Genomic DNA, 26,645 nt, shown 5'->3' on the forward strand with positions numbered 1-26,645 from the left:
GAAGCAGGTTCACCTGCAGAGTTCATTCGCGTCATAAGATAATCTTATGAATTTCATTGATTTTTCTTATGGCGCCACTTCATAAGAGAATCTTATGGCATGTATAATAGTATTTTTCTGAGTGTACTGGATGGCTTAAGGGGGAAGATGTCATATTCGAGAAATCAAAGCAATCGTTTTGAAATTTAAAAATCGATCTAAGCAGTCACTGACTGAACAGCACATGTTTTTTTCATTCCAATTATAACTTTCCTAGATAAAGAACTTATTATTAGTACGTCCAAGTATCTTATTTCTGGAAGCATCTGGAAGACATATCAAATTGAAACAACAAGAGCCCTTCAATAAGTTTCAATACATTGTTTATTGAATTAAATCATTATTTTTTAATATAAAGTGATAAGTTGAAATTATTCAAATACATCAATCTTCTTCATCATCGGTATCGTCCATCTCCATCTGATTGAGGTCGTAATCAGTTATTGTAAATATAAAAGATAGACAACCGAATTGAAGATGCGATCCTTGGTATAAAATGGCTGTTCCTTCCCAGCCTGTTTTGTTTTCATTCCATGATGTGCAGTTGCAAATTTGTTTCGGTTCAGATGCCATACTAAAATGGTGTTTTTTTATGAATTATTTTAAAACTATATTAAAATAATTTTATATTTACCTGTGTATTAACATCTTGTTGTTCTCAAGTTCTATATAAGCATCGTAATGCTCCGTTGCAATCGTGTTGTTGTTGAATTTTGTTTTGCTGTTTTTAGTTGTAGCACTTTCCAACAGATTGTTATTAAGTGATTTTCTTGAAGATTGGTCCAATGTTATGGTCTCATTAGAATAATTGCATGAAAAAAGTTGTCCATTTACTTTAGAACCAAATTCAGAATAATTCATCAATTCGAACATCTTTGTTACCTACAAGCAACGTGAAAGAAAAAAAAAAGGTGTAGTTGGTGATGATTTTGTTATGTCCTACTTATTACTTAGATTTAGTTGTTTAACACTAAACAAACCGACACTTTGTATCTTATACCTATTCATATCGTCCAGGGTTCAACAAAACGCACTCTTTTAGACGCGCGCGGCACACGCAAACCATTCCTCTCGAGTGAAACACTTCTTCGTTTGCGTTCTGGCCGTTGACGCGCTCTCGCTCGAAACAAAAACACGCTCGCTCAATCTTTTCCCCTCGTTCTCGTCGACGAAATGCACTATCCAGGGTTGCCAACTATTTTTTAGAAAAGTCTGGAAGATTTTTAAAAAATGTCTGGAAATTTCTGCAAATGTCTGGACACCTAAGTTTTGAAGGTGGCGACCTTTTTTTTGGTCCCCAGATCTCAATGTTACAATAGTATTTTTCTGTCACTATATCAGTCACGTGCTCTCAGTTTAACATACATCCAATTTAACATACATCCTCAAAGCATTTGCCAAGGTTTCGAACCCTTATTGAATTCATAGTTCATAGGTTCTACTAATCATTTCCTCAGGGTGGCCACTCGAAATCCATTTTGGATTTCCCGCATTTTTCCCGACTTTTTCCCGCATGTTAACATGAAATTCCCGATTTTGTAAAACAGGAAACAAAACAAAAATCCACCTACCTAGACCTAGATTTCTAAGATTTGCCTTTGTTTTTAAATTTTTTTCAAAAATCGTCCTGAATTGCCCGACCATAAACGGGTGATGGAAAGTATGGTATTTTTATGTAAGTTAAAAATCATCGTTCTTTGAAACTAGTATTCTGAAGATATTTTGCTCAAATCCGACCTTCATATTATTCAATATCAAATAAGCAATTTCAAATTGCTTAGCACCTGCTTTGACATGTTTTGTTCCAGATTTCACAAGATCCAAATATCTTTGGTAACCAAAGCCCTAGCAGCGACAAGTCATCTAATGTCCTTTCAATTCTTTGAGACATTTTGAATATCAGAGAAACCCCTACCTGAAAAAGACCTCGTAATACATCATATGGTAATATCATCTGATTGGAAATGATCGATTCAAAACATGAGGGGTATTACAATGGAACAAATATAAGGAAAATGAAATAATCGCTCTTGGTTTTATAATTGAAAATTCTCTGGAGTATTCGACCGAATATTCGTTTGGTCGAATAGTTTAAAAGGTCAATATTCGGTATTTGGCCGTTGGCCGAGTACAAATTTTGTCGTCCATCATACTTCCTCTCTATGAGCGTCGGATAGAAGCTTCAATTGTTTCGCCTCCTCGGCCGCCTCTCGCTTCCGATTTGCAATAGTTTCTATAACAGATTGTTTTCCTTTTTTTTGTTTTAATAGGACTCGACATCTCTCGAGTGAGTATAACGAGCATACTGGATTATCGATTTCGTTACGGTTATTCCCGTTGTTCAATGAAGCAAGTTAAAACTAGTCAAAACCGATCCAACACGGTAGGAGGATCCATTTCGACCTGGTAGAAATCGGTCGAAGCCAATCGGAAAGAGATTGATGATCAACTGTGAATCAATTTTTAATTGTTTCGCCTTTTTCGTTCAAACTTCATTGAACAGACTTTCACCGAGCCAAAAATTCCAGACTTTTCGGGAGAAATTCCCGGCTTTTTCCTGCATTTTTCCCGGTGGATTCCAAATCCCGTCTTTTTCCCGCATTTCCCGAATGGGTGGCCACCCTGTTTCCTGCCATATTACACCCTGACAAAATTGAATTTTCATAGAATCTTAGAACAATTTATGTCCAAACACAAAAGTCTGGAATTGTCTGGAAGAAATGCCAAAAGTCTGGAAGTCTGGAAACCTAAAAAAATGTCTGGCAAAAGTCCAAAAAGTCTGGAAGATCCAGACAAAATCTGGAAGGTTGACATCACTGGCACTATCCGAAATCTGCGCGAGCGGCCGAGTCAAACAGGCACGGCTAGCTCTCGCGCGTCCTAATCGAGCGGCGGGTGAGGCCTCTCTTTTGGCTCAAAGAACAGGACGCAGCGGCTCACAATGCAGCGCGCGGCGGCTCTCCGAATGGTTCGAGGCGGCCCTCTTTTCGTCACCGGGCGGCGCGTACGGGCTCGAGTGAGGGCCTTGTGTTTCGTTCGTGTTTCTGTTGGCAGTGCCGATTGAGAAATCTGTGTGTATGATTTTATCAACAGGATAGTCAAAATATATGTAAGCGCGCAATGGGATTTGGCGGAGGGTTATAAAAATTAATTTGGGAGGTTAACGATACCCATTAGTAACAGGTACCAGCACTAGTAACTATGAAAAATTTACCATGCAATAGTAAAATTTCGCAAAAAATGCCTAATGAAAGAGCTTTTCACAAGGATTGTTAAAATGAATGTTGAAAATATTCTAGCGGCTAGTAATAGTTACCAGTACTAGTAACTATGAAAAATTTACCATGCAATAGTAAAATTTCGCAAAAAATGCCTAATGAAAGAGCTTTACACAAGGATTGTTAAAGTGAATGTTAAAAATGTTCTAGCCACTAGTAATAGTTACCAGCACAATTTACCATGCAATAGTAAAATTTCGCGAAAAACGCCAAATCAAAGAGCTTCACACAAGGATTGTTAAAATGAATGTTAAAAATATTCTAGCCACAAGAAATAGTTACCAGCACTAGTAACTATGAACAATATACCATGCAATAGTAAAATTTCGCAAAAAATGTCTAATGAAAGAGCTTTACACACTAAGATTACAATTTTCCGGCTCGGAATAATGACTGTCCGAATCATAGGGAAATTGCTTAATTTTAACGAAAGTCGAATGGAAATCTTCCCGAATCACGTGACGCTTCATGAATCCTGTAATCCGGGATAAAATTCTTACGAATGCACAGGAACTCGAACAATCGTTCTGAATTCGGGACAGTAATGACCTTTATTACGTGGAGCTCATCAGCTATCGCGCGTTCCTTGTCGTATCCTTTTCTTTCCATCCTTTTCTACCGTGTGAGAACTGCCATGTTTACTTTGCCTGTTCTGGTAGTTCTGGAAGAAAAAAAGTAGCGTCTAGCAAGATGATCGAGTTCTCCATGGAAATAAGCTTGCGGAAGTGTAGTGTTGAAACATTTTTCAGTTAAATCATTTGACACACGGCCATCGTCTTGTACTTTTTGGAAAATGGAGCTGGAACTTTATCTGAGAAACGTGAATGGTGTTGGCACATAAACTATATCGATCAGCATCGGTTAGAGACAGTCGGTTCTTCTCTTAAAGGACACCATCACCCGAGGGAAATGCCGCTGCGGACTGTGCAAATTTGTATTGAAATGTGAAATTTTTATACTTATTGTGAGTTTGATTACGTAAAAATATTTGTGTTGCATAATAAAATAAAATTATCAAAGTATATCTCTGTGTTGTTCATTTCATTGAATTAAATACATTTGAAATTTGAAAAAAGGAACAAAAACAAAAAGAGGAAAGCTACTGAAAAATCTTAATTTCCTGTAAATCTCGCGAGGAACCCGTTTCGAACTTACAGGACAATTTGACAGTTCGTTTTCCTGAGCTGTTTTTCTGTCCCGAAATCGTCCTGTAATTTCAGCTGTTGAAAATACAGGACGAAATCGTTCCGACTACAGGTGAAAAGATTAAGTGTGTACACACTTAATCTTTTCTCCTGTGATCGGGACAATTTCGTTCTGTATTTTCAACAGCTGAAATTACAGGACGATTTCAGGACAGAAAAATCGCTCAGGAAAACAACTGTCAAACTCACCTGTAGGATCAAAACGGTTTTCTCCTGTAATTTGCAGGAGTTTTTAAATATTCCTGTGGGCTCGAAACGTGTTCCTCCTGTGGTTTGTAGTGAATTTTGCTTTCGTTTCCCCCTGGTTCTTAAATCTTTTAATTTTCCCACAAAAACAAAATAACACAATGATTGTTTCAACTATTTAAATTTATTTTCACATCTAACTTTTTTTTTATTTGCACTACATATTTGGTTATGTGGTATTTTCACTATCACACACAAGACTGTCAATCTGAAAAACAAAAAGAAAAGATTTTTATTATTTCACTAAAACGCCGCATAGCAGCGAAACTTACCTATGCGCCGTGAGATCCATGCAGGTGTTCTAATCCTTGTGATCCGGTCCATGCCAACAAACGAGTTAACAAATCTTGCACCCGGATATACCAACTAGTCAACGAAATCATCTCTATTTCTCATCAGCAACGAACGGATACCGCAAGTAAAAATGGCAAACTGAACTCTTTCGCGGGTTTTTATTTTGTGCACTGGTGAGAAAGAAAAAGAAATTCGGGTTGTTTCTAACAGGATAGAAAGAGATGGGAAATTTGACACGAAATGTGTCTACAGCGATTCAGGAGAACACTGTTCTGAATTCACGGGTTTGGTTAGAGTTCCTGTACTCTCGTATCAAGTTTGTCTCGGATTTCAGGAGAGATGAGACGTCCCGCGATTCAGATGAGTTCTCATTCGAAATTCGTTCAAATTGAGCAGTGTTCCTGTGATACGGAGAATCATGGTCCCGAGCGGGATAAATGTAATCTTAGTGTGTACACAGGGATTGTTAAAGTGAATGTAAAAAATGTTCTAGCCACTAGTAATAGTTACCAGAACTAGTAACTATGAAAAATTTACCATGCAATAGTAAAATTTCGCAAAAAATGTCTAATGAAAGAGCTTTACACAAGGATTGTTAAAGTGAATGTTAAAAATGTTCTAGCCACTAGTAATAGTTACCAGCACTAGTAACTATGAAAAATTTACCATGCAATAGTAAAAATTCGCGAAAAACGTCAAATCAAAGAGCTTTACGCAAGGATTGTTAAAGTGAATGTTAAAATTATTCTAGCCACTAGTAATAGTTACCAGCACTAGTAACTATGAAAAATTTACCATGCAATAGTAAAATTTCGCGAAAAACGCCAAATCAAAGAGCTTCACACAAGGATTGTTAAAATGAATGTTAAAAATATTCTAGCCACAAGAAATAGTTACCAGCACTAGTAACTATGAAAAATTTACCATGCAATAGTAAAATTTCGCAAAAAATGTCTAATGAAAGAGCTTTACACAAGGATTGTTAAAGTGAATGTTAAAAATATTCTAGCCACTAGTAATAGTTACCAGCACTAGTAACTATGAAAAATTTACCATGCAATAGTAAAATTTCGCGAAAAACGCCAAATCAAAGAGCTTCACACAAGGATTGTTAAAATGAATGTTAAAAATATTCTAGCCACTAGTAATAGTTACCAGCACTAGTAACTATGAAAAATTTACCATGCAATAGTAAAATTTCGCAACAAATGCCTAATGAAAGAGCTTTTCACAAGGATTGTTAAAATGAATGTTGAAAATATTCTAGCCACTAGTAATAGTTACCACCACTAGTAACTATGAAAAATTTACCATGAACGAGTAAAATTTCGCGAAAAATGCCAAATCAAAGAGCCTTACGCGTAGAATGTCGAAATGAATGTTGGAATATCCTAGCAACTAGTTAAAGTTATCAGCACTAGTAACTATGAAAAATTGCTAAGTAAAATTTCGCAAAAAACGCGAAATTTTAATATTGCATGGTGAATTTTTCATAGTTACTAGTGCTGGTAACTTTTACTAGTGACTAGCATATATTCAACATTCGTTTTAAAAACCCTTGTGTAAGGCTCGTTCATTTGGCGTTTTTTGCGAAATTTTACTTTTGCATGGTATTTTTTCATAGTTACTAGTGCTGGTAACTATTACCTGTGGCTAGAATATTTTTAACATGCATTTAAACAATCCTTATGTTCAGCTTTTTGATTTGGCGAATTTTGCGATATTTTACTATTGCATGGTAAATTGTTCATAGTTACTAGTGCTGGTAACTATTTCTTGTGGCTAGAATATTTTTAACATGCATTTTAACAATCCTTATGTTAGGCTGTTAGATTTGGCGAATTTTGCGAAATTTTACTATTGCATGGTAAATTTTTCATAGTTACTAGTGCTGGTAACTATTACTAGTGGCAAGAATATTTTCAACATTCATTTTAACAATCCTTGTGTAAAGCTCTTTGATTTGGCGTTTTTCGCGAAATTATACTATTTCATGGTAATTTTTTCATAGTTACTAGTGCTGTTAACTATATTTTGCGGCTAGAATATTTTTAACATTCATTTTAACAATCCTTGTGTAAAGCTCTTTTATTTGGCGTTTTTCGCAAAATTTTACTATTTCATGGTAAATTTTTCACAGTTACTAGTGCTGGTAACTATTATTTGCGGCTAGAATATTTTTAACATTCATTTTAACAATCCTTGTGTAAAGCTCTTTTATTTGGCGTTTTTCGCGAAATTTTACTATTTCATGGTAAATTTTTCATAGTTACTAGTGCTGGTAACTATTACTAGTGGCAAGAATATTTTCAACATTCATTTTAACAATCCTTGTGTAAAGCTCTTTGATTTGGCGTTTTTCGCGAAATTTTACTATTGCATGGTAAATTTTTCATAGTTACTAGTGCTGGTAACTATTTTTTGCGGCTAGAATATTTTTAACATTCATTTTAACAATCCTTGTGTAAAGCTCTTTGATTTGGCGTTTTTCGCGAAATTTTACTATTTCATGGTAAATTTTTCATAGTTATTAGTGCTGGTAACTATTACTAGTGGCAAGAATATTTTCAACATTCATTTTAACAATCCTTGTGTAAAGCTCTTTGATTTGGCGTTTTTCGCGAAATTTTACTATTTCATGGTACATTTTTCATAGTTACTAGTGCCGTGAACTCCAACAATCCAACAATCCGAATTCGGTAATTTTTTTACCGAAATCCTAACATGTGTACACTGTAAATTTTTGCCTCGATTTCCAGCAAAAAAATTTGCTGGAAACGTTCAGCAATCCAAATTTTTGCTGGAAACCAGCAATCGGTTTTCGATTTGCTGGATTTTTCAGCATTCAGTTGTGTTCTTGTCATTTTTGCTGAAAAATCAGCAATCGGTTTTCGAATTGCTGGACTTTCCAGCAATTGATCTAGTTTGCTGGAAAATCAGCAATCGAGTTGTCAATTTGGAGTTTGTTTTTGTTTCGTACGCTGGAGCAAGGTGAGATTCTATTTTACGAATTTTGGTTAAATTAATATAATTATTTTAATTTCCTCTATATTCTAGCAACCAGATAATAAGTTAAGGGTGAGTTTTTCTTGGACAGATAGATAATCTCTAAAATATTCTTATCAAAACTATTTTTACAGGTGGCGGATGATCAACACTTTGGTACAAAGCTGCCAGCCCAGCCGGTGTTATAGAATATTTTTAAAAAAATATCGTGTTTCTGGAAATAAACATATACCTTTATTGAAAAACGGGAGGAAATAATTGTTTTTATTGCTTATTATATGCATAGCCAGTAATCAAAATTTAATTTTGAATTAAAATATAAATTTGATACTAAATGCAGCCGGTTGTGTTGAAAGAAATAGCTGGTTTCCAGCAATCTGGATTGCTGATTTTTCAGCAATTTGAATTGCTGGAAACCAGCATTAACGTTTGCTGTTTTTTTTCCAGCAATTTAAATTGCTGGAAATTTTGCTGGAAAGTCAGCGGGACAAAAACCAGCAAAATTTTGCTGGTTTCCAGCAAAAAAAAATTTGCTGTGTAAATCGTTAAACTGTTCGGTAATTTTTTCGGTAAAAAATAAATTAACATCGGTAAATCGATTCTTCATTTACCGATGTTCGTTTATTTTTTACCGGAAAAAATACCGAACAGTTTAACGACTTACACAGTAAACGAAAATTACCGAGTTCGGTAATTTTTTTACCGAAATCCTAACATGTGTAAATCGTTAAACTGTTCGGTAATTTTTTCGGTAAAAAATAAACGAACCTCGGTAAATCGACTCTTCATTAACCGATGTTCGTTTATTTTTTACCGAAAAAATTACCGAACAGTTTAACGATTTACACATGTTAGGATTTCGGTAAAAAAATTACCGAACTCGGTAATTTTCGTTTACTGTGTACACATGTTAGAATTTCGGTAAAAAAAATTACCGAACTCGGTAATTTTCGTTTACTGTGTATGAAATTGTCTTGCTTGTGCTTACAGTTTTATTGCGAAAACCTTGCGTAAACATATTCAAAACTCAGTGCCAAGTCAAATTCAGGCACTGAAATGCAGATTGATAAAATGTTCGTAAAAGAGCTACATTTGAGTAGTCGTCAAAAATTCTGTGTATCGTAGTTCATTAATCTAAAGATGAAAAACTGTCACAGATTAGGTCAACTTTCCAATTCACTTTAAAAAAAAATCTACTGTGAATGGAACTTGGAACAGCATTGGTTGGTGATTTTGATTAATTGAGAAGTATGTTTTAAAGTTAAAGGGTATTCGGATCGAAAAGTTGTAACTTAAATTCACCGTATTTTTTTCTAATCATTCGTATAAAAAACCTCATTTTGTACACGCAGAGAAAACTTGGATTTTGAAACAAAACAATACTGACTTTGTCTCAAAACATTCATTTTTTGGAATCAAGCTCATGTTTTCTTTGAACCAATGAATTATGGTTTTCATTGAAATGAATAATTTTTGAAAGAAAAGATTAATTTTTTGAATCGAATAATATTGGATTTTGATTTTAACAAATTCTTTGATTCAAAAGACATTTATTCAACTGCATTTTTTTTTAAAACAAAGTAAATTTTCTTTCAACCAGCGAAAAATGTTTTCAATGTAAAGGAAAAATTTGTTTAAATAAAAGCTATATTGAGCAATAAGAATTTAAAACCGAAAAATCGAATAGTTTGGCGATCCGGACTATCGACTTATAAGAAGGTAGTGACTGCTAATCGCAATGAAAAGCAAAACCTTACGGCAAAAACAAGATTTCGGAAGCTGTATCAAAGTTTGCCAAGAGCCAAGCCCTCTGTGGCTGAGGCTTGTAAGCGACATTTCGGTTGCAACCGGGACCGTCAACCGGGAAATTTACGTAAAAGCGTGTCTTCAAAAGCATTTCTTTTCTGGAGAAACATGACTTGCCGGTGCTGCTTTGATCGGATTTGGCATCCTGCATTATGAAAAATATCGCCCGGAATCTTAACCCTTCGTTTCATAAAGTAACAAATTCGCAACAATTAATGCATGGAAAAAGTGAAAAATCGTATTTTATTTTAATTTTTTTCTTGATGTACTCATCATTCCCAAATTCCAACTGTTTAAAATGATTTTACGAAAAATTAAAAGTCGTGAAATGAAGGGTTAACTTAGTATATTTTCCGTCTTTTATACAAATTGAACTTAAAAAAAAAAGATACTTTGATTTTTTTAAATAAACAAATAATCTATTGACCACTTTTTGATCCGAACACCCTTTAACACTACTTTTTTACATCTGTAGCTATGATCTTAAGAAAATTAAAAAGAATATTGCTACACTGAACCCAAATTCACTCTTAAAATTAAAATACACATGATTTTTCACTTAAAAACAAGAATCCAGTGATTTTCTTCCATTCAAGTGCGACATATACATTTCACTTGGCAGTCACTTAAATTTCAAGTGAATTAATCCACATTCACTTCAGTCGTCACTTGAATTTGAAGTGAGGAAAAATATTCACTACCCCATCACTTGAATTTCAAGTGAATGTCGGGTTGTAATTGTGTTTATTTTCAGAGTTCAAAATGGCAAATTCTAAAGAGCAGCGTTTAAAGCTTATGCTGGATTTGGATTTTCCCAATTCTTTACTAGCCGATTTTGGCGGTAGTTTGTGTTAAACGTGATGTAATAAAAAGTTATTTAAAGGTGTTATTATGTTTCAGCTTGTGGATTGAACTGGACAGATTTTCTGGTTTGCAGCGGGGAAGATTTAGAAGTCGAACTATCCGCAGTAACCGATCTGCCTTGGGATTCCGAAGGAATTTTCCAATCAATAAATTTATGGCGAAAGCATAATGTAAGTATTTGAAATCGAAGTGGTGTTCTAGAAACCGATGTTCGTTCATTTTTTACCGAAAAAATTACCGAACAGTTTAACGATTTACACAGTAAATCAAAATCACCGAGTTCGGTAATTTATTTTACAGAATTAGTTCTGTAAATCGAAAAATTTCGGAAATTGATTCATCTGACGTTTTGTTTTTATCGAACCTCGTTAATCGGTTTACAATTAACGTTTATTTAAATGTAAACAAATCTTTTTGCAATTTATTTTCGGTAAAAATCGCCGAAAACTGTAAAGTGATACTGAAAACAGCTTCGATGTCAAGACAAACTTCAAATTTAGTTTGTCTTTATGTGGCAGATTTTCTATTCCCTCTCACTCTTGCAATCGTAATAAATGGTCCTGAGTTTGCAGTGTGCTCGAGCGCGATGCTAATAATATCCAAGCTATCGTCGCCATTTTTGAAAAGTTTCCTTTTCGGTGGTGATCAGCAGCGAAGGAGCAGCAGGTCTCAACATCGGATTGTGAAAACCCGTCCCCGAAGCAATCTGTTTATGCACAGCTCGTTCGGTAAGTCCGTCTTTCAGAAGAAATTAAATTATTTCTTAGCAGTTTTTTCCTTTTTTTATGAATGACCCCGGAAACAACAGCAGCTAAAATCGCTCCCAATGGGAACGAAGGGAACAACAAAGCCGATAAAATTTGTGGCTCCCGTGTAACAGCAGGGAAATTTGATTCCGTCGGCGGAAAGTGAACCGCTCATAAAGCTTCCGGCGCACCGTGAAGAATGGACTCTCGACTTTTTGTAGCAGGCGTTGGTGGCTAAAATTATCATAGCGGATGCGAAACTTCTCAGGTCGCGGAATGCAATTTCGTGAAGTTAATAATTGTACCAGAGGAAATAAAACTTGATGTTTTTTATTTAACAAAATATTGGATAGCCGAATAACGATGATCATTCGATTACAGGAGGCGCCTCAGCGAAAAAAAAGTTACTTCGGACGTGCCCTGAGCTCTACAATAATAATAAGACCGAAAATTTTACAGTTTTCGGCAAAAATTACCAAAAACTGTAATTCTGTAGTTTCTGGTAGAATATAACCGATGAAATAACGGTTTTCGGTAACAATTTACCGATAATGTTGGTTATGTCGATAATAATGAATATACCTTTAATTATTACCGACATTACCAACATTATCGGTAAATTGCTACCGAAAACTGTTATTTCGTCGGTAATATTCTACCAGAAACTACAGCATTACAGTTTTTGGCTATTTTTACCGAAAACTGTAAAATTAAAACTACCGATTGTTCGGTAAAACTAACCGGTATTTCGGTAATAATTACAGATATTACGGTAATAATTACAGGTATTTCGGTAAAACCTACCGGTTGTTCGGTAAATATGACCGAATTTTTACAGTTTTCTGGTAAAAACATTACGGTATTTCGGTAATATTTACAGATTTTTCGGTAATATTTTTAGGTATTTCGGTAATAATTACAGGTGTTTCTGTAAACTCTAATGGTTTTTTTGGTATATATTACCGAGTGTTTATAGTTTTTCGGGCAATAATTACCGGCCTTTCGGTAATAATTACAGGCATTTCGGTTCAACAATACCGGTTGTTCGGTTGTATAACGAGCTGTCACGTTGACAACTGTCAAAATTTTGACAGTTGATCTTAGATATGATCAGCCGAGTTTCGGTATTTTTTACCGAAAAAGATCTGTAATATTTGACAGCTGTCACTTCTCTGTCATGAAAAAATTACCGAACGGTTTACCGAGTTACACATGTTAGGATTTCGGTAAAAAAATTACCGAACTCGGTAATTTTCGTTTACTGTGTACACATGTTAGGATTTCGGTAAAACAATTACCGAACTCGGTAATTTTCGTTTACTGTGTACATGATAAAACTGCAAGAGTGAGAAGGTAGACTCGGAATAAATTAACTGTCATCAAATGACAACAAATTTTGACGCTTGTCTTGCTAAGCGATGCTGTTTTCAGTTAAACTTTACAGTTTTCGGCAATTTTTTACCGAAAATGAACTGCGAAGAGATTTGTTTACAAATAAATGAACGAGCTTCGGTAAATCGAAAACAGGTTAACGAGGTTCGGTGGATACTAGACGTCAGATTGATCAATTACCGAAAATTTTCATTTACAGAACTATTTCTGTAAAATAAATTACCGAACTCGGTAATTTTCGTTCACTGTGTATGTGGTTTACTAAATTTATGTGAACGGTTTTTTTTCTAAACTTTTTTTTCAGTTATTTTTACAAAATAACTATATTTTCCTTATCAAAAACGTTATTTTTAGTCAATTGCCGACCATTTCTTATCATTTTTTATTTTTTTTTTTCATCATGTTTTTGATGCATTTTGCACTTTTCTTGTTTTGTTTAAAATGTTTGTTCTCATTTGTCATATTTGCTGTTTTTGACATCCTTCATCATTTTTTAGTTGTTTTTTGTCGTTTTCAGACTTTTGTTTGCATTTGTTTTTTTACTTTTTGAATTTTCATCTTTTTGTCATGTTTGAGAACTTTATAAAATTTTTAAAAAACATTTGTTTTCATTTTTGCATTTTATCATCATTTCAGAACATAAAAACGTATTTATGGTGTTTGTCTAGATTTAATTGGTCCTGTTATAACGAAAACTAAAAGGTAATATTGTTACTTAAAACCATTCGATTTTGGCACATGTGCCAAAATCGGATGTTGCCAAAATCGAATGTTGCCAAAAACGAACGGGGTCTTTATATGTTTCTCAGACAACATTCAGTAATAATAATTGATTTTCAAGTAATCTAAAGTCGACAATTTTTTTATAAAAAAAATATGCTTTGACAAAAAAACTGTAAATTAATGTTGCACATATAGCAATATTCTTTTTAATTTTCTTAAGATCATAGCTACAGATGAAAAAAAGTAGTGTTAAAGGGTGTTCGGATCAAAAAGTGGTCAATAGATTATTTGTTTATTTAAAAATATCAAAGTATCTTTCATTTTGAAGTTCAATTTGTATAAAAGACGGAAAATATACTAAGTTAACCCTTCATTTCATGATTTTTAATTTTTCGTTAAAAATAATTTTAAACAGTTGGGAGCAGAGTGACAAATTTTCGTTTCAATCATTGAAAGCCAAACGCAACACAAGCTCAAAGTCGCGTAACACTTATTCCTGTCAGAATAAAGCTTTTCGACTTTCAAGCTCACATGAAGCCATCATTGCTGTCAGTCTTTTCCAATTGAACGAATACGAGCCCGGCTTTCAGTCCATAAGGAATGAAAGCTGGAAACCGCCTTTTAATTTTCGATGACTGTGTGCGCTGTTCATATTCATATTCATTTGAAAGGCAGACATTTTCAGTCATGAAGGATTGAAAGAGCGCCAAACAACGCTTGAATACAGCAACTACAACAAACACTACTGCGTGCGGCGGAGTAAAGGACATGATGCGGTGTATGCAAATGCACACAAGATTGTTTTGACGTGTGTTGTTTTCAGAGGTTATCTTGGAATTAAGGATTGTTTTGGCATATACATTCGTTTCTTTCCAATTCTATTTATATTTCATAAAAATTCGAAATATAAACAAAAAAACATTGAACCAACTTTTGGTTATCTTTCGTTTTGAAAAATAACGATCTTCAAACTAAGTCCTCAGTATAAAACATCTCGTAGTGCCTGCCTATTTATTCTGAATACGAAAGAAACAAAATATTCAGAAAGCGGAAATTTTCATCAAGGACCTGCTAAAATATTCAGGAACAAAAACATCAATCATTTTCAATTGAAAATGATTGGAGCGGCTTTCAAATGAATTGGAAAGGATTCTGACAGGAAATGAATACGGAAAAAAGCTCCTTTACTTTGAAAGATACAAATATGAAAGCTATCCCGATAGGAAATACACCCTACTATTCACCATACTTAGTCGGCTCGCGAAGGGTGCGTCGGCCGATTTTTGTTCGTACTAATCGGCCTATTGTTGCAACGTCGCTTATGGGAGTTTTTGCTGGGCATCAGCCGATTAATAAGCCGATTTAGTAGGCATATCAAATAGGATGATGAGTAGCATGATTGTGTAGGAACCGACTAAATCGCCTGATTAGTAGGGCGATCAAGTTGATGAGATATTCGACGTTCGGCTATTTAATAGGGGTATCAAACGACCTATTTAGTATTAACCACCCGACTAAATAGGTTTATTAGTCACATGATCTAATTGAATAAACCTACGTAGCCATACTTAATAGCAGTATTAATTAGTGTACCAATTGATTTTCCTCCGTACCACCCAACTCAATCCGACTAAATAGCAGAATTAATTGCCCTCAAAAATCGATTGTTTTCCTACCACCCTACCCAATCGTACTAAATAGCCGGATTGATTGATCGCAAAAATTGATTTTTCTTCCTACCATCCAACTCAAACCGACTAAATAGCAGAATTGATTAATCGGAAAAATCGATGTTTTCCTACTACCCTACCCAAACCAACTAAATAGCCGGATTGATTGACCGCAAAATATAGAACCATCCGACTAAATAAGGCGATTTATGTACGTGGTTCATTTTCATATCTCGGAGCGAGTCCAGTAGAGGTATTTTTATTTTTCTGTAAAATAGGTCCAGTGGTTGGCGAAAATTTCTGGCCGCTAGCCTGATGGTGGAGGCACGAACCAGCAATCGGTGCTGACTTATTCGGCAATGAGAATGCCGGAATCGACCTGTCCTGCGGAGAAGCTTGCTATCCAATCACTGCAGAACTCCAACGATCTACCAAGGCTTCCGTAAACTTCAGACGCAGCAGCTCGCACCTGAAGTCGGAAATCCGTTCCAGCTCCTCCACCCAACCGGTACAAACGGATTTTGAGAGCTGAATGTTTTTCTATTGAAATAAAAGGAACACAATCAAACTAATTTCAAAACATTTTTTTTATTCCATCAACTCACCTGCGGCGCCTCATCCAGAAACTGGCCCACGGGGTAGGCGTCGTTAGCGATGCCTCCATCGGAATCATGAACACCTTCGATTACGGCTTCAGGCATGCCCGGCAAACGTACGGGAACTTGGTCAGATTGACGTCGTCATGACGGAATCGAAAGAAACGCGCTCGCCACTCAAACAAACTCCATTACACAACAGATGTCAAAAACTAATTCAGTTATGACCATTCCATACTAAATAGGCTTAAAGTTTGCCAACTAAATAGAGTCCTACGAAAACCTTCTAAATTCACCGATCTCCCCCGATAACGTCGATCAACTTATCGTGCTACCAAATCATGCGTAATTGTGTGAGCCTACTCATCAGCCGATTCAGTATGGCACCTTTTTCATATTCAAGCGTAGCCCGATTAATCGGCATACTAAATAGGGTCATTGATTTAGTATGGTGATTCGTAGCCAGACTAAATCGGCACCCTACTAAATATGTGAACGGCGAAATTTGTCAGCTGTCAAATTTCCTATCGGGATTCCAAAGCTTTGACTTTGACAGAGAGAATGCTGTCAGTTGAGTGAAGATTGAGCTTTGACTGTGAAAATTTGAACACTGGTTGGGAATGATGAGTACATCAAGAAAAAAAATTAAAATAAAATACGATTTTTCACTTTTTCCATACATTAATTGTTGCGAATTTGTTACTTTATGAAACGAAGGGTTAAGATTCCGGGCGATATTTTTCATAATGGCAGGATGCCAAATCCGACCAAAGCAGCACCGGCAAGTCATGTTTCTCCAGAAAAGAAATGCTTTTGAAGACACGCTTTTACGTAAATTTCCTGGTTGACGGTCCCGGTAAGCAGAATTAAACAAACGACGTTGTTTACTCGATTCTGAATCAATGCGAAGTGGCCAGCAATATGGCTCGGTATGACGGAAGCGAACCACTTTGACATACATATACGAGCCGAGGGCTTCAACGGAGTTGTTAAAAATCGCATCTTGGGCAGAAACTTTTTTTTATTGCACAAAAACTAATTCCATGAAATATTTCCGAAAAGCCCTTCAAGTCCGACGATTGCTTGCTGAAGATTTAATGGGGTAATAATAATCGAGACCAGTGCGCTGTGCAGGATTTTTGTATCCAACCGGCCAATATGGGTGGCATTCCAGTACTGTCCCTACCGATTCGGCTTTCGAAGCGAGGTCTCTCAATAAGTTTGCAACTAATGGGACCCAGTTTTTCGGAGCAGCAACTATTTTAGTCAGCACGTTGGATAGAAAAAAGTTGAAGATTTTTTAGAAAAGTATGATTTTAATAGAAATATAATAAAAAAATAAAGTTGAATTTTAGTTGAACTGTTCAGTTTGTTGAATTTTGTTTTTCGGGTCCATGTATTAGGAAATATAAGTGCCCGGCGTTTTGAAAGCAAAATCGAGCTTAATTCGAAAATACATTCTTATCTGAACTTATTTTATTCAATCAAGTCGTCCTACAATTCAATAAGTTTTTAATCACAATCCAGCAAACGGGTGACTCGGAATTGGAAACACCGTAAGGGAAACTCAACGCTTTGCCGAAAGGATCAAAGTAGAAACGGTCGCCGAAAACAACCACCACCGGTTGAAAGCATTGTCCTACACCCAAAATAATCTGCACGTAGCGGCTACGTGAAAAACTACATAGTTTTCATCCAATTGATTTTCACGTAGATGCTACGCAATAAATATGTAAACGCGCCCCTATAAGAATCGGTGCAGAATGAACATCAACTAAAATTTACGTGATTTTTTAGTTTGATCGACATGATGTGAGAATGAAAGATTCGTGAAATTTATTTAGTATTGAAATGTAATCTGGATTGATTGCTCGCTGCTTTTTTTCTTTTTATTTTAATTTGGAAAAAAGAAGAAGTCTCTTTTTAAATAAGGTTATTCCAAATTTTATTTTACGCAACTCAAACCGAATTTCACACCAACATGTCATTACAAAAAAATCTTCATCATGCAATCTGCATTCCGGGCGTGGTTCAATTATGTAACCCTGAAATAAAATGATGGATAAATAAGAATGAATTTTGTGAATAGTAAATAAGTTACCTTTACCGGATCAGTTGAGAATTCGTTTTCTCATAACACCAGGAAGGCACTTTAACATACTTCATCCGTCAGGAACTCCGCAAACCGAACACCAACCTACCGCAAAGCGATGTTCCGTGGTCTGAAAAAATAAAACAATTTCGTTGATTATAAATTTCAATGCTACTGTCAAAATCAACGGTAAATCTATTCGGCCACGAATCCCGAATATTGCGACAACTTACCTAAAACCAATCCCGAGACAACTGACAGAAGTCACGGTTTTCGGTGTAATACTAGAGAAAACTAAACACAACTTTCTCAACCGTTTTTCCAGAACAAACAAAGTCAGCTGCCTGACCTTTTCTTATAAGAACTTGAGAGAAAAAATAGACTCGAGCCGATTTAGAGCATCTACTTAGATTTTACGTGAAATTCATGAGGCAATTATGTGGAAGTAAAGTAGTTACTACCAGGGCGCACTTGAAACACTGTGGTTATACAAGTTTCACGTAGAATCGATATGATGCAACTAAATTTAAGTTTACTGGAAAAATCCCGTAAAAAAAATTTCTAAATTATTTTGGGTGTATAGATATGATGACGAGGCCAAGCCAAGCCAAGCAGAAATAATCTGAAAAAGCAAACGAAAATCGTTTGATTTTCGTTCATGTTCTATGGTCAATGTGCATAATTGACCATAGCATAAAAACATGTGCATTTCGCTGGTAATATTACTTGCTGCAATTGAGTCCATCCTTTTAAATATGATTCAGTTAAATATTTAAAGAGAATGGAATCTGCATGCAGTCAAGTTGAAAGGCATTTAGCAACTGAAGAATCTAGCATGTGCTCATACCCGTTTAGTTGGGACTCAAACGCACAAAGCGTTTGTTTGAACAAAATAATATATAATATCTCGGTTATTAAATTTTATGCATTGGATCATTACACGCCAAGAAATTATTCGGATGCATAAATTTAAATATCTGAAATAGTTATTTTTTTATATTTCTGGATATTTATGTCAGAGAAATATCGGAGTTATTGAAATATAATAATATTCATATTTCTTTCATTTATGAGTGAAAGAATGATTAGAAAAAAATACGGCGAATTTAAGTTACAACTTTTCGATCCGAATACCCTTTAACTTTAAAACATACTTCTCAATTAATCAAAATCACCAACCAATGCTGTTCCATTCACAGTAGATTTTTTTTTAAAGTGAATTGGAAAGTTGACCTAATCTGTGACAGTTTTTCATCTTTAGATTAATGAACTACGATACACAGAATTTTTGACGACTACTCAAATGTAGCTCTTTTACGAACATTTTATCAATCTGCATTTCAGTGCCTGATTTTGACTTGGCACTGAGTTTTGAATATGTTTACGCAAGGTTTTCGCAATAAACTATAAGCACAAGAAAGACAATTTCATACCGATTCGAGTGATGTTATTACATAAGCGTTGGGGATTTTTGGGATCATATGACCCCTGGCGATATGAATAGGTATAAGATACAAAGTGGTCTAAGGTGGGATCAGTCGAGTTTCGGTAATTTTTATCGAAAAAGGTCTGTAACATTTGACAGTTGTCACTTCTCTGCCATGGAAAAAATTACCGAACGGTTTAACGATTTCCACATGTTATAGGATTTCGGTAAAAAAAAAATCCGAGCTCGGTAATTTTCGTTTACTGTGTACGTTTTTCGAAATCAACAAAACTTAGAAAAAATATAATTATAAAAAAATACTTGTTTTTTTTATTATTATAGTCCTGTTACAGTAGTAAAATTTGCGAAAAAAAACATATTAGGCGTAATTATTATTGAACGTTCGAAATACCCATCAGAATGGGGGTAGGCTTAATAGCGGCACGTTATCCAAACATACGGGAAAATTGAGTAGGTTTAGCGTTAAGAAGTAGTGAATATAAAGTTTACGGTGAAAATTATGCTGATGTTCAATTACTTTGGGCTTACGTGCCATATGCCTTTCAAATAAAAAGGAGTTCGTTTTACTTAAAAAGTAGTAAGGATATTTAGAATATCGTTAATTAAAAATAGCTATTCTATGCACTTAGATTCAGACAAAAATTTGAACTTAAGATTTCGTTATATTTACCTCATCGTAGAAAATGACGGCATGTTTTTCAGAAACATACTGACATTTTCCAAACTTCTGCAGCATTATGTCACAACCTTGGCCCCTGCCAATTCTCAGTTTTCGATAGCGCATAAACATGGAACGGGAATAATCAACTGTTTCGTCGAAGTAAACCGGTGTTAGAACGGCTCTTATCCTAATGTCGACATGAGAAATCGAATCAAACATATTTTTTGTTACTGCAACATCTTGCGTATTGCCTTTAGCATTGTTATCATTTTCTTTGATAGTGCAAGACGACCTCTCTTCTGACAACACGATTTCCCTTTTTGGGCTTGTAAAATCTCGAGCAATACGTTCTATATCGTCTTTAGTAATCAACTGACTCGGTAAATTTATAGATGGATCATTCTCATTTTTTTCAAGATACGCTGATAGAACTTCAACAGTTGTTTTTTTGTCTCTTCTTTTGTCATCTTGAGATGAAATAAGTTGCTGTAAACGTTCGAGGGCTAATTTATGTATAACAGATTTATCGAGACTTTTTAACTGATCAGTTGCTGCAAGTGAAGCAATAATAACACAGAAATCAATAAATCTTTCGACATACATACGGGCATGTTTTACCTGTTAATTTTTCCTTATCTTTTCGCAAGTTTCCCGATATAATCATGTTTGTCTCTTCTTTTACTTCTGAGTCAGAACAGTTTTCTGTAATCTGTAAATTAGTAAACAAACTGTATTTTAGCTAATGCGGCTTAATTGATTCTGGTAAAATGCTATCTTTGAATTTGTTCGTGTCCTAACTGAAATGAATTTTAAAGTGGAAATGAAAAAATATAAAACCTTTATTGATCGAGTGTAAGGTCAAGTGCCTAATATCCAGTGATACCAATATCAGAACATTGAACTACAAATTGAGTGTTGATGATAAAAGCAAATAAAACAAGTTCGTCCTCTTTTCCTGTGGACCAGCCAACCAACAACACGTCTTTTTTTATATAGTGCGAGAAACCTCAAGAACATATTACTAACTTTGAAACCTTACATTAGACTCGTAAAATCCAAAAGATTATTTCAAAGGTGTAACAATTATACTTGGTTTCTTTGCTGATTATTTAAACCAATTCGGATAAATCATATTCAACCTAATAATAATAAGCAGTCATATCTCAAGAAAACTTACTGTGCATTTCGCTCGGTGCATCAATTGAGATAAACCGCAGACACCCACACAAAAAAAGCATAGTAAAATTACTAGATCCGTGGTTTAAATGAACAACACGCAACCATATTTTTGAGTCAATAATGTTTTATTCTTGATATTACCATGCACATAGTAATTTTACTTTGTGTTAATTTTGGCTGCGCATAGTAATTTTGACTACGTTCATAGTAAAATTGTCAATGATAGAATGAGCTCTTTTACTTCGAGCATAGTTAAATTGCAATTTTCCATTATCGTAATACCACATTAAAATGAGTACCCTATCATGATATACATCACAAAATTACCATGCGGCATTGTATAAAGACCTCGAAATAAAATTCATTTGTTACAAATTAAAATTTTTATTTACTCAAATTATTATTCTTTATACTTCAATTCATGGTTTTCACCACCCACGAATGGGGCACAGGGGTTGCATCAGACGCTAGTCTGAAATGAAAATGAAAAAAAAACGGGAAACAATTAATTATAGGAAATACGAAAACGTACAAAAACTGTTCAGTTAGCTTGTTTAACAAGCAGTAAAAAAAATAGAAAATAAAAACACAATTTCACTCACCTGAAAGCCTGCATTTAACGGCCCGGCAGATGTACTGGAATTGCGTTCCGCAAACAGTGCGCCAGCTCACCGGTTATCAGCTTTCGTCACAATGTCCTCCGACGTTGTCCAATATCCGAAATCGAGGGAGGTTGAGGAACTCGAGCGCATTCGTCGACACTAAATAAATTAAGAAAAAACAGTATCCCACATGGAATTGAAAAAAATGGTAAATTTATGGTAAAATGGTAACCTGAAAAATTTCCGACCAGACTAATCTGCTGTCCCGCTCCGGGTGCGTTGGTTCAAAGGCTCGTTGAGGCCCTTTCCAGCTGGTCGACGACACAATCTGGGAAATCTTTCGTCAACAATATAGGAAAATTGTTCTGTTAACATATTTCATAAGCAGAGCAGTTAATTGGAAGTAACATAAAAAACACTATTTACTCACCTGAGGGAATACATTTCCCGATCCGACAAACCGACAATCCGATAATTTTTGTTCGCGTTCCGAAATCGCGAACGGCTGACCCGTAAAAAACAAACACTCGAACGAAGCACATAGTAAAATTACTATGAATTATAATGCGCATAGTATTTTTGACAACACAAATGACGATGTTTCAACATTACCATGGGCATAGTAATTTCAAGAACACGAATTGTTTAATATCACAATATCATGCGCATGGTAATTAAGATATGAAAAAATTACTATGAGCTGTCAAAGTTCGCATAGTAAAAATACTATGTCGTAGTATTATCGCCCAGATTTTCGGTAAAAAATACTAAATCATGGTTGAAAATACTAAATGATGGATATAGTAAAATTATCATGACTCTGTATTTGAAAAGCCCATGCAATTTTTTTCCGTGCAGATGGTGTCTGCGGATAAACCAAACACAACCTTGATATTGCCAAACGAAAAGAAAGTCGCAAAATCAAAAGAAAGTCAAGCTAGAAGCAAAAAAGAGCCAAAGCCGAGCATATCCGCTGAGTGTGCCACATGTCGTACTAGTGAGCAGCAGTGAAAATTTTTATTTTGCCAGGCTGTTGACAAGAGCGGCTACGAAACTGAGGCAAAAACCATCCCTCTGGCTGGGAAGCATATTCATACTGGTGAGTTATATTTGCGAAAGGCACAAAACTTTAAAAAAAACAGGAAACGACTAATCGAAGTTGAACTGGCTTCAACCGGGGATTGACAGCAGGCCTTCGAACAGTTGTTTACCGGGGGCCGGTGCCCCATTCGGTTCGGTGACGCAGTTGGATTTGCATGTGTTCGCATTGCGCACGATCTCATCTGTACAAGATTAGCCCGAGCAGGAGAATTCCAGTCGTGTCCGGTTGTGGCAACGCCACCCATCGGCTCCGGTCGAAATCGTGCGACGGGCTGGTAAGATACTGGCGATACGAGGAGAGCTGTCGACCGTGGAGGAAAGGCGCTTGTCGAGACAGAACCGAACAAAACGGGTCGATTGGGTTCCCGCTGCTCACAATTTCGTTTGGGAGAAGCTCGTGACAGAAGTGGCTGGCCTGATTCGATTCTGAAAAAGGAAAACCAAATCGGCATCGCGACACAGTTCTCACTGAAACGTTGCGGTGTTCAGACGTGATTCCGATTCGATACGTTTTCCAACTGAATTTTCATTCTACGCATTGTTCACTAACACGGACATCTAATTCGTGTGATTTTTTGCAGTCTCCTTTTCATTAGCGCTTCGTAGTATTACGTCGCGAGTGTTCTCTCACCGACAAGGCACCACCATGTCGGTGGATAAAAATCCACCATGGGGTGGCCAAAATGGCACTCCAGGACAAAGCAACAAAAGGCATTCACGGTGACGCCCAGTTTCTTATCCTGAAACCAGTAGGCAAGCTCCCGAACCCGTTTATTATCGCCAAGACAGTGGACCAAGCTGTTGGACAAATAGATTCTGCCAAACCAACCGAAGGTGGAAGCAGCTATCTTCTCAAGGTTCGCAGTCACCAACAAGCCGAAAAATTGATCAAGAGCAACCAGCTGATCGATGGATCCCCGATAGTAATATGTCTGCACCCAACACTCAACTTCACCCAATGCATCGTGTCGTGCCGCGAAATTTTTGGCATGAACGACAAAGAGCTTCAAGAAGGACTAGCAGATCAAGGCGTCACTCGTGTTTATCGTTTTGTCAAAAAGGTTGATGGTAAGGATGAGCTCACAAATACTATGGTTCTGACCGTTAAAGGAACCACAGCTCCAACTCACGTCTATTTTGGATACATCCAAGCACAAACCAGACCCTATTACCCACGACCTCTGATGTGCTACAAATGTGGCAAATACGGACATACAAAAACCCGCTGCGAACACAATGAAGCTTGTATGCAGTGCGGGGTTGCTGAGTCCCATCCCAAATGTACTAATGATCCATTCTGCTTGAATTGTGGAGGACCGCATCCAGCTACTAGTCGTACCTGTCCCAAACAGATGGAAGAACAAGCTATTGTCCGTATTCGTGTTGACCTCGGCATCTCCCAGAGTGCCGCTGTGAAAGAGTTCCGTTCCAGATGCGAAGCAGCCAGAACCATCAATCAATTTGTCGCGAAAGTTCAACGAATAAAAGAATTGGAAAACATTATCTCTAAACTCACCTTAACTCAACAAACTACAAACAAACCCCAAACCAAGTATTGAAAATGAAGTTTTTTCGACCGATTCTACACTCACCGCCCAATTCAACAAACTACAAACAACCCCCCAACCAAATATAGAAGACGAAAAATTTTCGACCGATTCCGATGATACCATGCTGTCAGAGACTAGTACTGCTTCTTCAATACCTAAAAGAGACCGAAACCGAGATTCATCCGAGGAACGAAGTGCCAGACCTGAAGTTGAACTCAGAAAGAAACAACCTCAACCATCACCCAACAAACCCAACTTGGCCAGTAAGAAATCCGAATAAACAGCTTGTCCCCTCCACATCCTAGTGAGTAAACTTTTTTTTATTACCTTTTTCAAATACAGACCCCGTTCGTTTTTGGCAACATTCGATTTTGGCAACATTCGATTTTGGCAACATTCGATTTTGGCACATGTGCCAAAATCGAACGGTTTTTAGAAACAACATTACCTTTTAGTTTTCGTTATAACAGGACCAATTTAATTCAAACAAATACCACTAATACGTTTTTATGTTCTGAAATGGTGACAAAATGCAACAATAAAAACAAAAGTTTAAAAAAAAAAATTATTAAGTACTAAAAAATGACAAAAAGATGAAAAATTCAAAAAGTTAAAAAACAAATTCAAACGAAAGACTGCAAATGACTAAAAACAACTAAAAAATGATGAAGTACGACAAAAACAGCAAATACGACAAATGAAAACAAACATTATAAACAAAACAAGAAAAGTACAAAATGCATCAAAAATATGATGAAAAAAAATCAAAAATGACTAGAAATGGTTGGAAATTGACTGAAAATAACGTTTTTGATAATAATATAAGTTATTTCGTAAAAATAACTGATAAAAAAGATGAGAAAAAAAACCGTTCGATTTTGGCAACATTCGATTTTGGCAACACAAAATGTACGAGCGTGTTGCCAAAATCGAACGGGGTCTGTATGTCATGTTTGCATAATATCTTACCATTCGATCGCAATGCACATCTGAACTCCTCCCCAAACATAAATCCTGTTTACTCACCAATTCCCAGAAATCCATCCACTATCACCCACATTCCAACAATAGACCCAATTCCGTCCAACAACCCCACTACCGGAACTCCAACCCAAAAAAGAAAAATCTCGTTAGTACTTCAATGGAACCTTCGAGGATTGAGAGCCCGCGCCACCGAAATGCAACTTTTAATCAGAAACTACTCTCCCAAATCCTACTTGCTCTGCAAGAAATCCTTACATATCAAAACAAGATACCCCAAAATGTTTCTAAGGATTACACTTTCCACTTAAGTACAAACCACGGACAAGGATCTGGTCTAGCCGTCAAAACAGGATATCCCTATACTGCCCCTACTCGCATAACAGTCCCATATGAATTTTCGCCATTTTTCATCTAACCTGACAGTTCGTCATTTTGAACAAAGGGCTTCAATATAAAACAATAAAAAAAGAGATTTTGTTCTAGAAATTTCGAGAAAAATATCAACTCGTAGCTGTCCCATATGAAATATACCCGCATAACAGTCCCATATGTGAAATACCACGGATTTAGTTACTTTTCAAAGTTTCTTTCGGCGAAATAGTCTTGGATTTATTGCTTTGAATAATTTAATAAAGATTAAATTCACTTGATGTAGAATTATGCACACTAGTTTTCGAAGGCAAACCAGTAAGAAGGAAGGAATGTTTTCCTCAGCGAAAAACTTTCAGATGCAATCAAAATCCTAAAAAGATTGAACTTTCGTTGAGGAATTCACGATATTTTTCCAAAAATATGTTTGTTTTTCTGATAACTGCGTTTAGAAGTTCTGAAATGATCAAATTTAAGTCTTGGGAAGTAGTTTTGTGAGCGAAACATATTCTGTGTGGGACTGTTATGCGAGTAGATTTGAAAAAGGTCTCAAATATGCTCGCATAACAGTCCCATAACGAATAAAAATAGTGCTCCCGACCTTATCAATGTCCCAATTTCGAAAATTTCAGATCTTACGATTTATTATGACAGCCTAGAACACCTTCCATCAAACGATTTTCGTTTATACTGAACATTGTGGTCAGAATTCAAAAATATATTCCAAAACAGAAAAAGCTGATTTTCTCGCTTGCTTGTTTTTGCATATGGGACTGTTATGAAAGTAAGGGCAGT

The 26,645-nt window shown here is 35.9% G+C and overlaps 1 protein-coding gene and 2 long non-coding RNA genes across 10 annotated transcripts in view; 1 reads left to right on the top strand and 2 right to left on the bottom strand.

Annotated features, from left to right (window-relative positions):
• Positions 1–345: 345 nt before the first annotated feature.
• LOC129746975 (PHD finger protein 12) overlaps positions 346–26,645 on the bottom strand; it is a 141,071-nt gene continuing 114,771 nt past the window's right edge. Inside the window, exons 5-8 of one of the 6 annotated variants that reach the window (XM_055740967.1) lie at positions 20,684–20,774; positions 20,075–20,616; positions 674–921; positions 346–613 (exon numbers count right to left, since the gene is read on the bottom strand). In XM_055740967.1, coding sequence (XP_055596942.1) covers positions 424–613; positions 674–921; positions 20,075–20,616; positions 20,684–20,774 — 1,071 coding nt within the window. In that variant the 3' untranslated portion in view covers positions 346–423. The other 5 variants (XM_055740985.1, XM_055740977.1, XM_055740994.1 and 2 more) reach the window with 5 other exon arrangements.
• LOC129747033 (uncharacterized) lies at positions 7,830–8,255 on the top strand. Its single transcript, XR_008737435.1, has 3 exons — positions 7,830–8,053; positions 8,120–8,140; positions 8,203–8,255. It is a non-coding gene; the product is annotated as an uncharacterized LOC129747033 (long non-coding RNA).
• On the bottom strand, positions 20,816–24,999 carry LOC129747006 (uncharacterized). 3 transcript variants are annotated; one of them, XR_008737432.1, is made up of 4 exons: positions 22,277–24,999; positions 22,079–22,183; positions 21,917–22,005; positions 20,816–21,716 (listed from the first exon to the last, which is right to left on the bottom strand). It is a non-coding gene; the product is annotated as an uncharacterized LOC129747006 (long non-coding RNA). The 3 variants fall into 3 exon arrangements; XR_008737431.1 differs by having other exon boundaries at positions 21,847–22,005; XR_008737430.1 differs by lacking the exon at positions 20,816–21,716 and having other exon boundaries at positions 21,745–22,005.

Source organism: Uranotaenia lowii, chromosome 1 (genome assembly GCF_029784155.1).
Source record: "Uranotaenia lowii strain MFRU-FL chromosome 1, ASM2978415v1, whole genome shotgun sequence".
NCBI classification, from domain to species: domain Eukaryota; kingdom Metazoa; phylum Arthropoda; class Insecta; order Diptera; family Culicidae; genus Uranotaenia; species Uranotaenia lowii.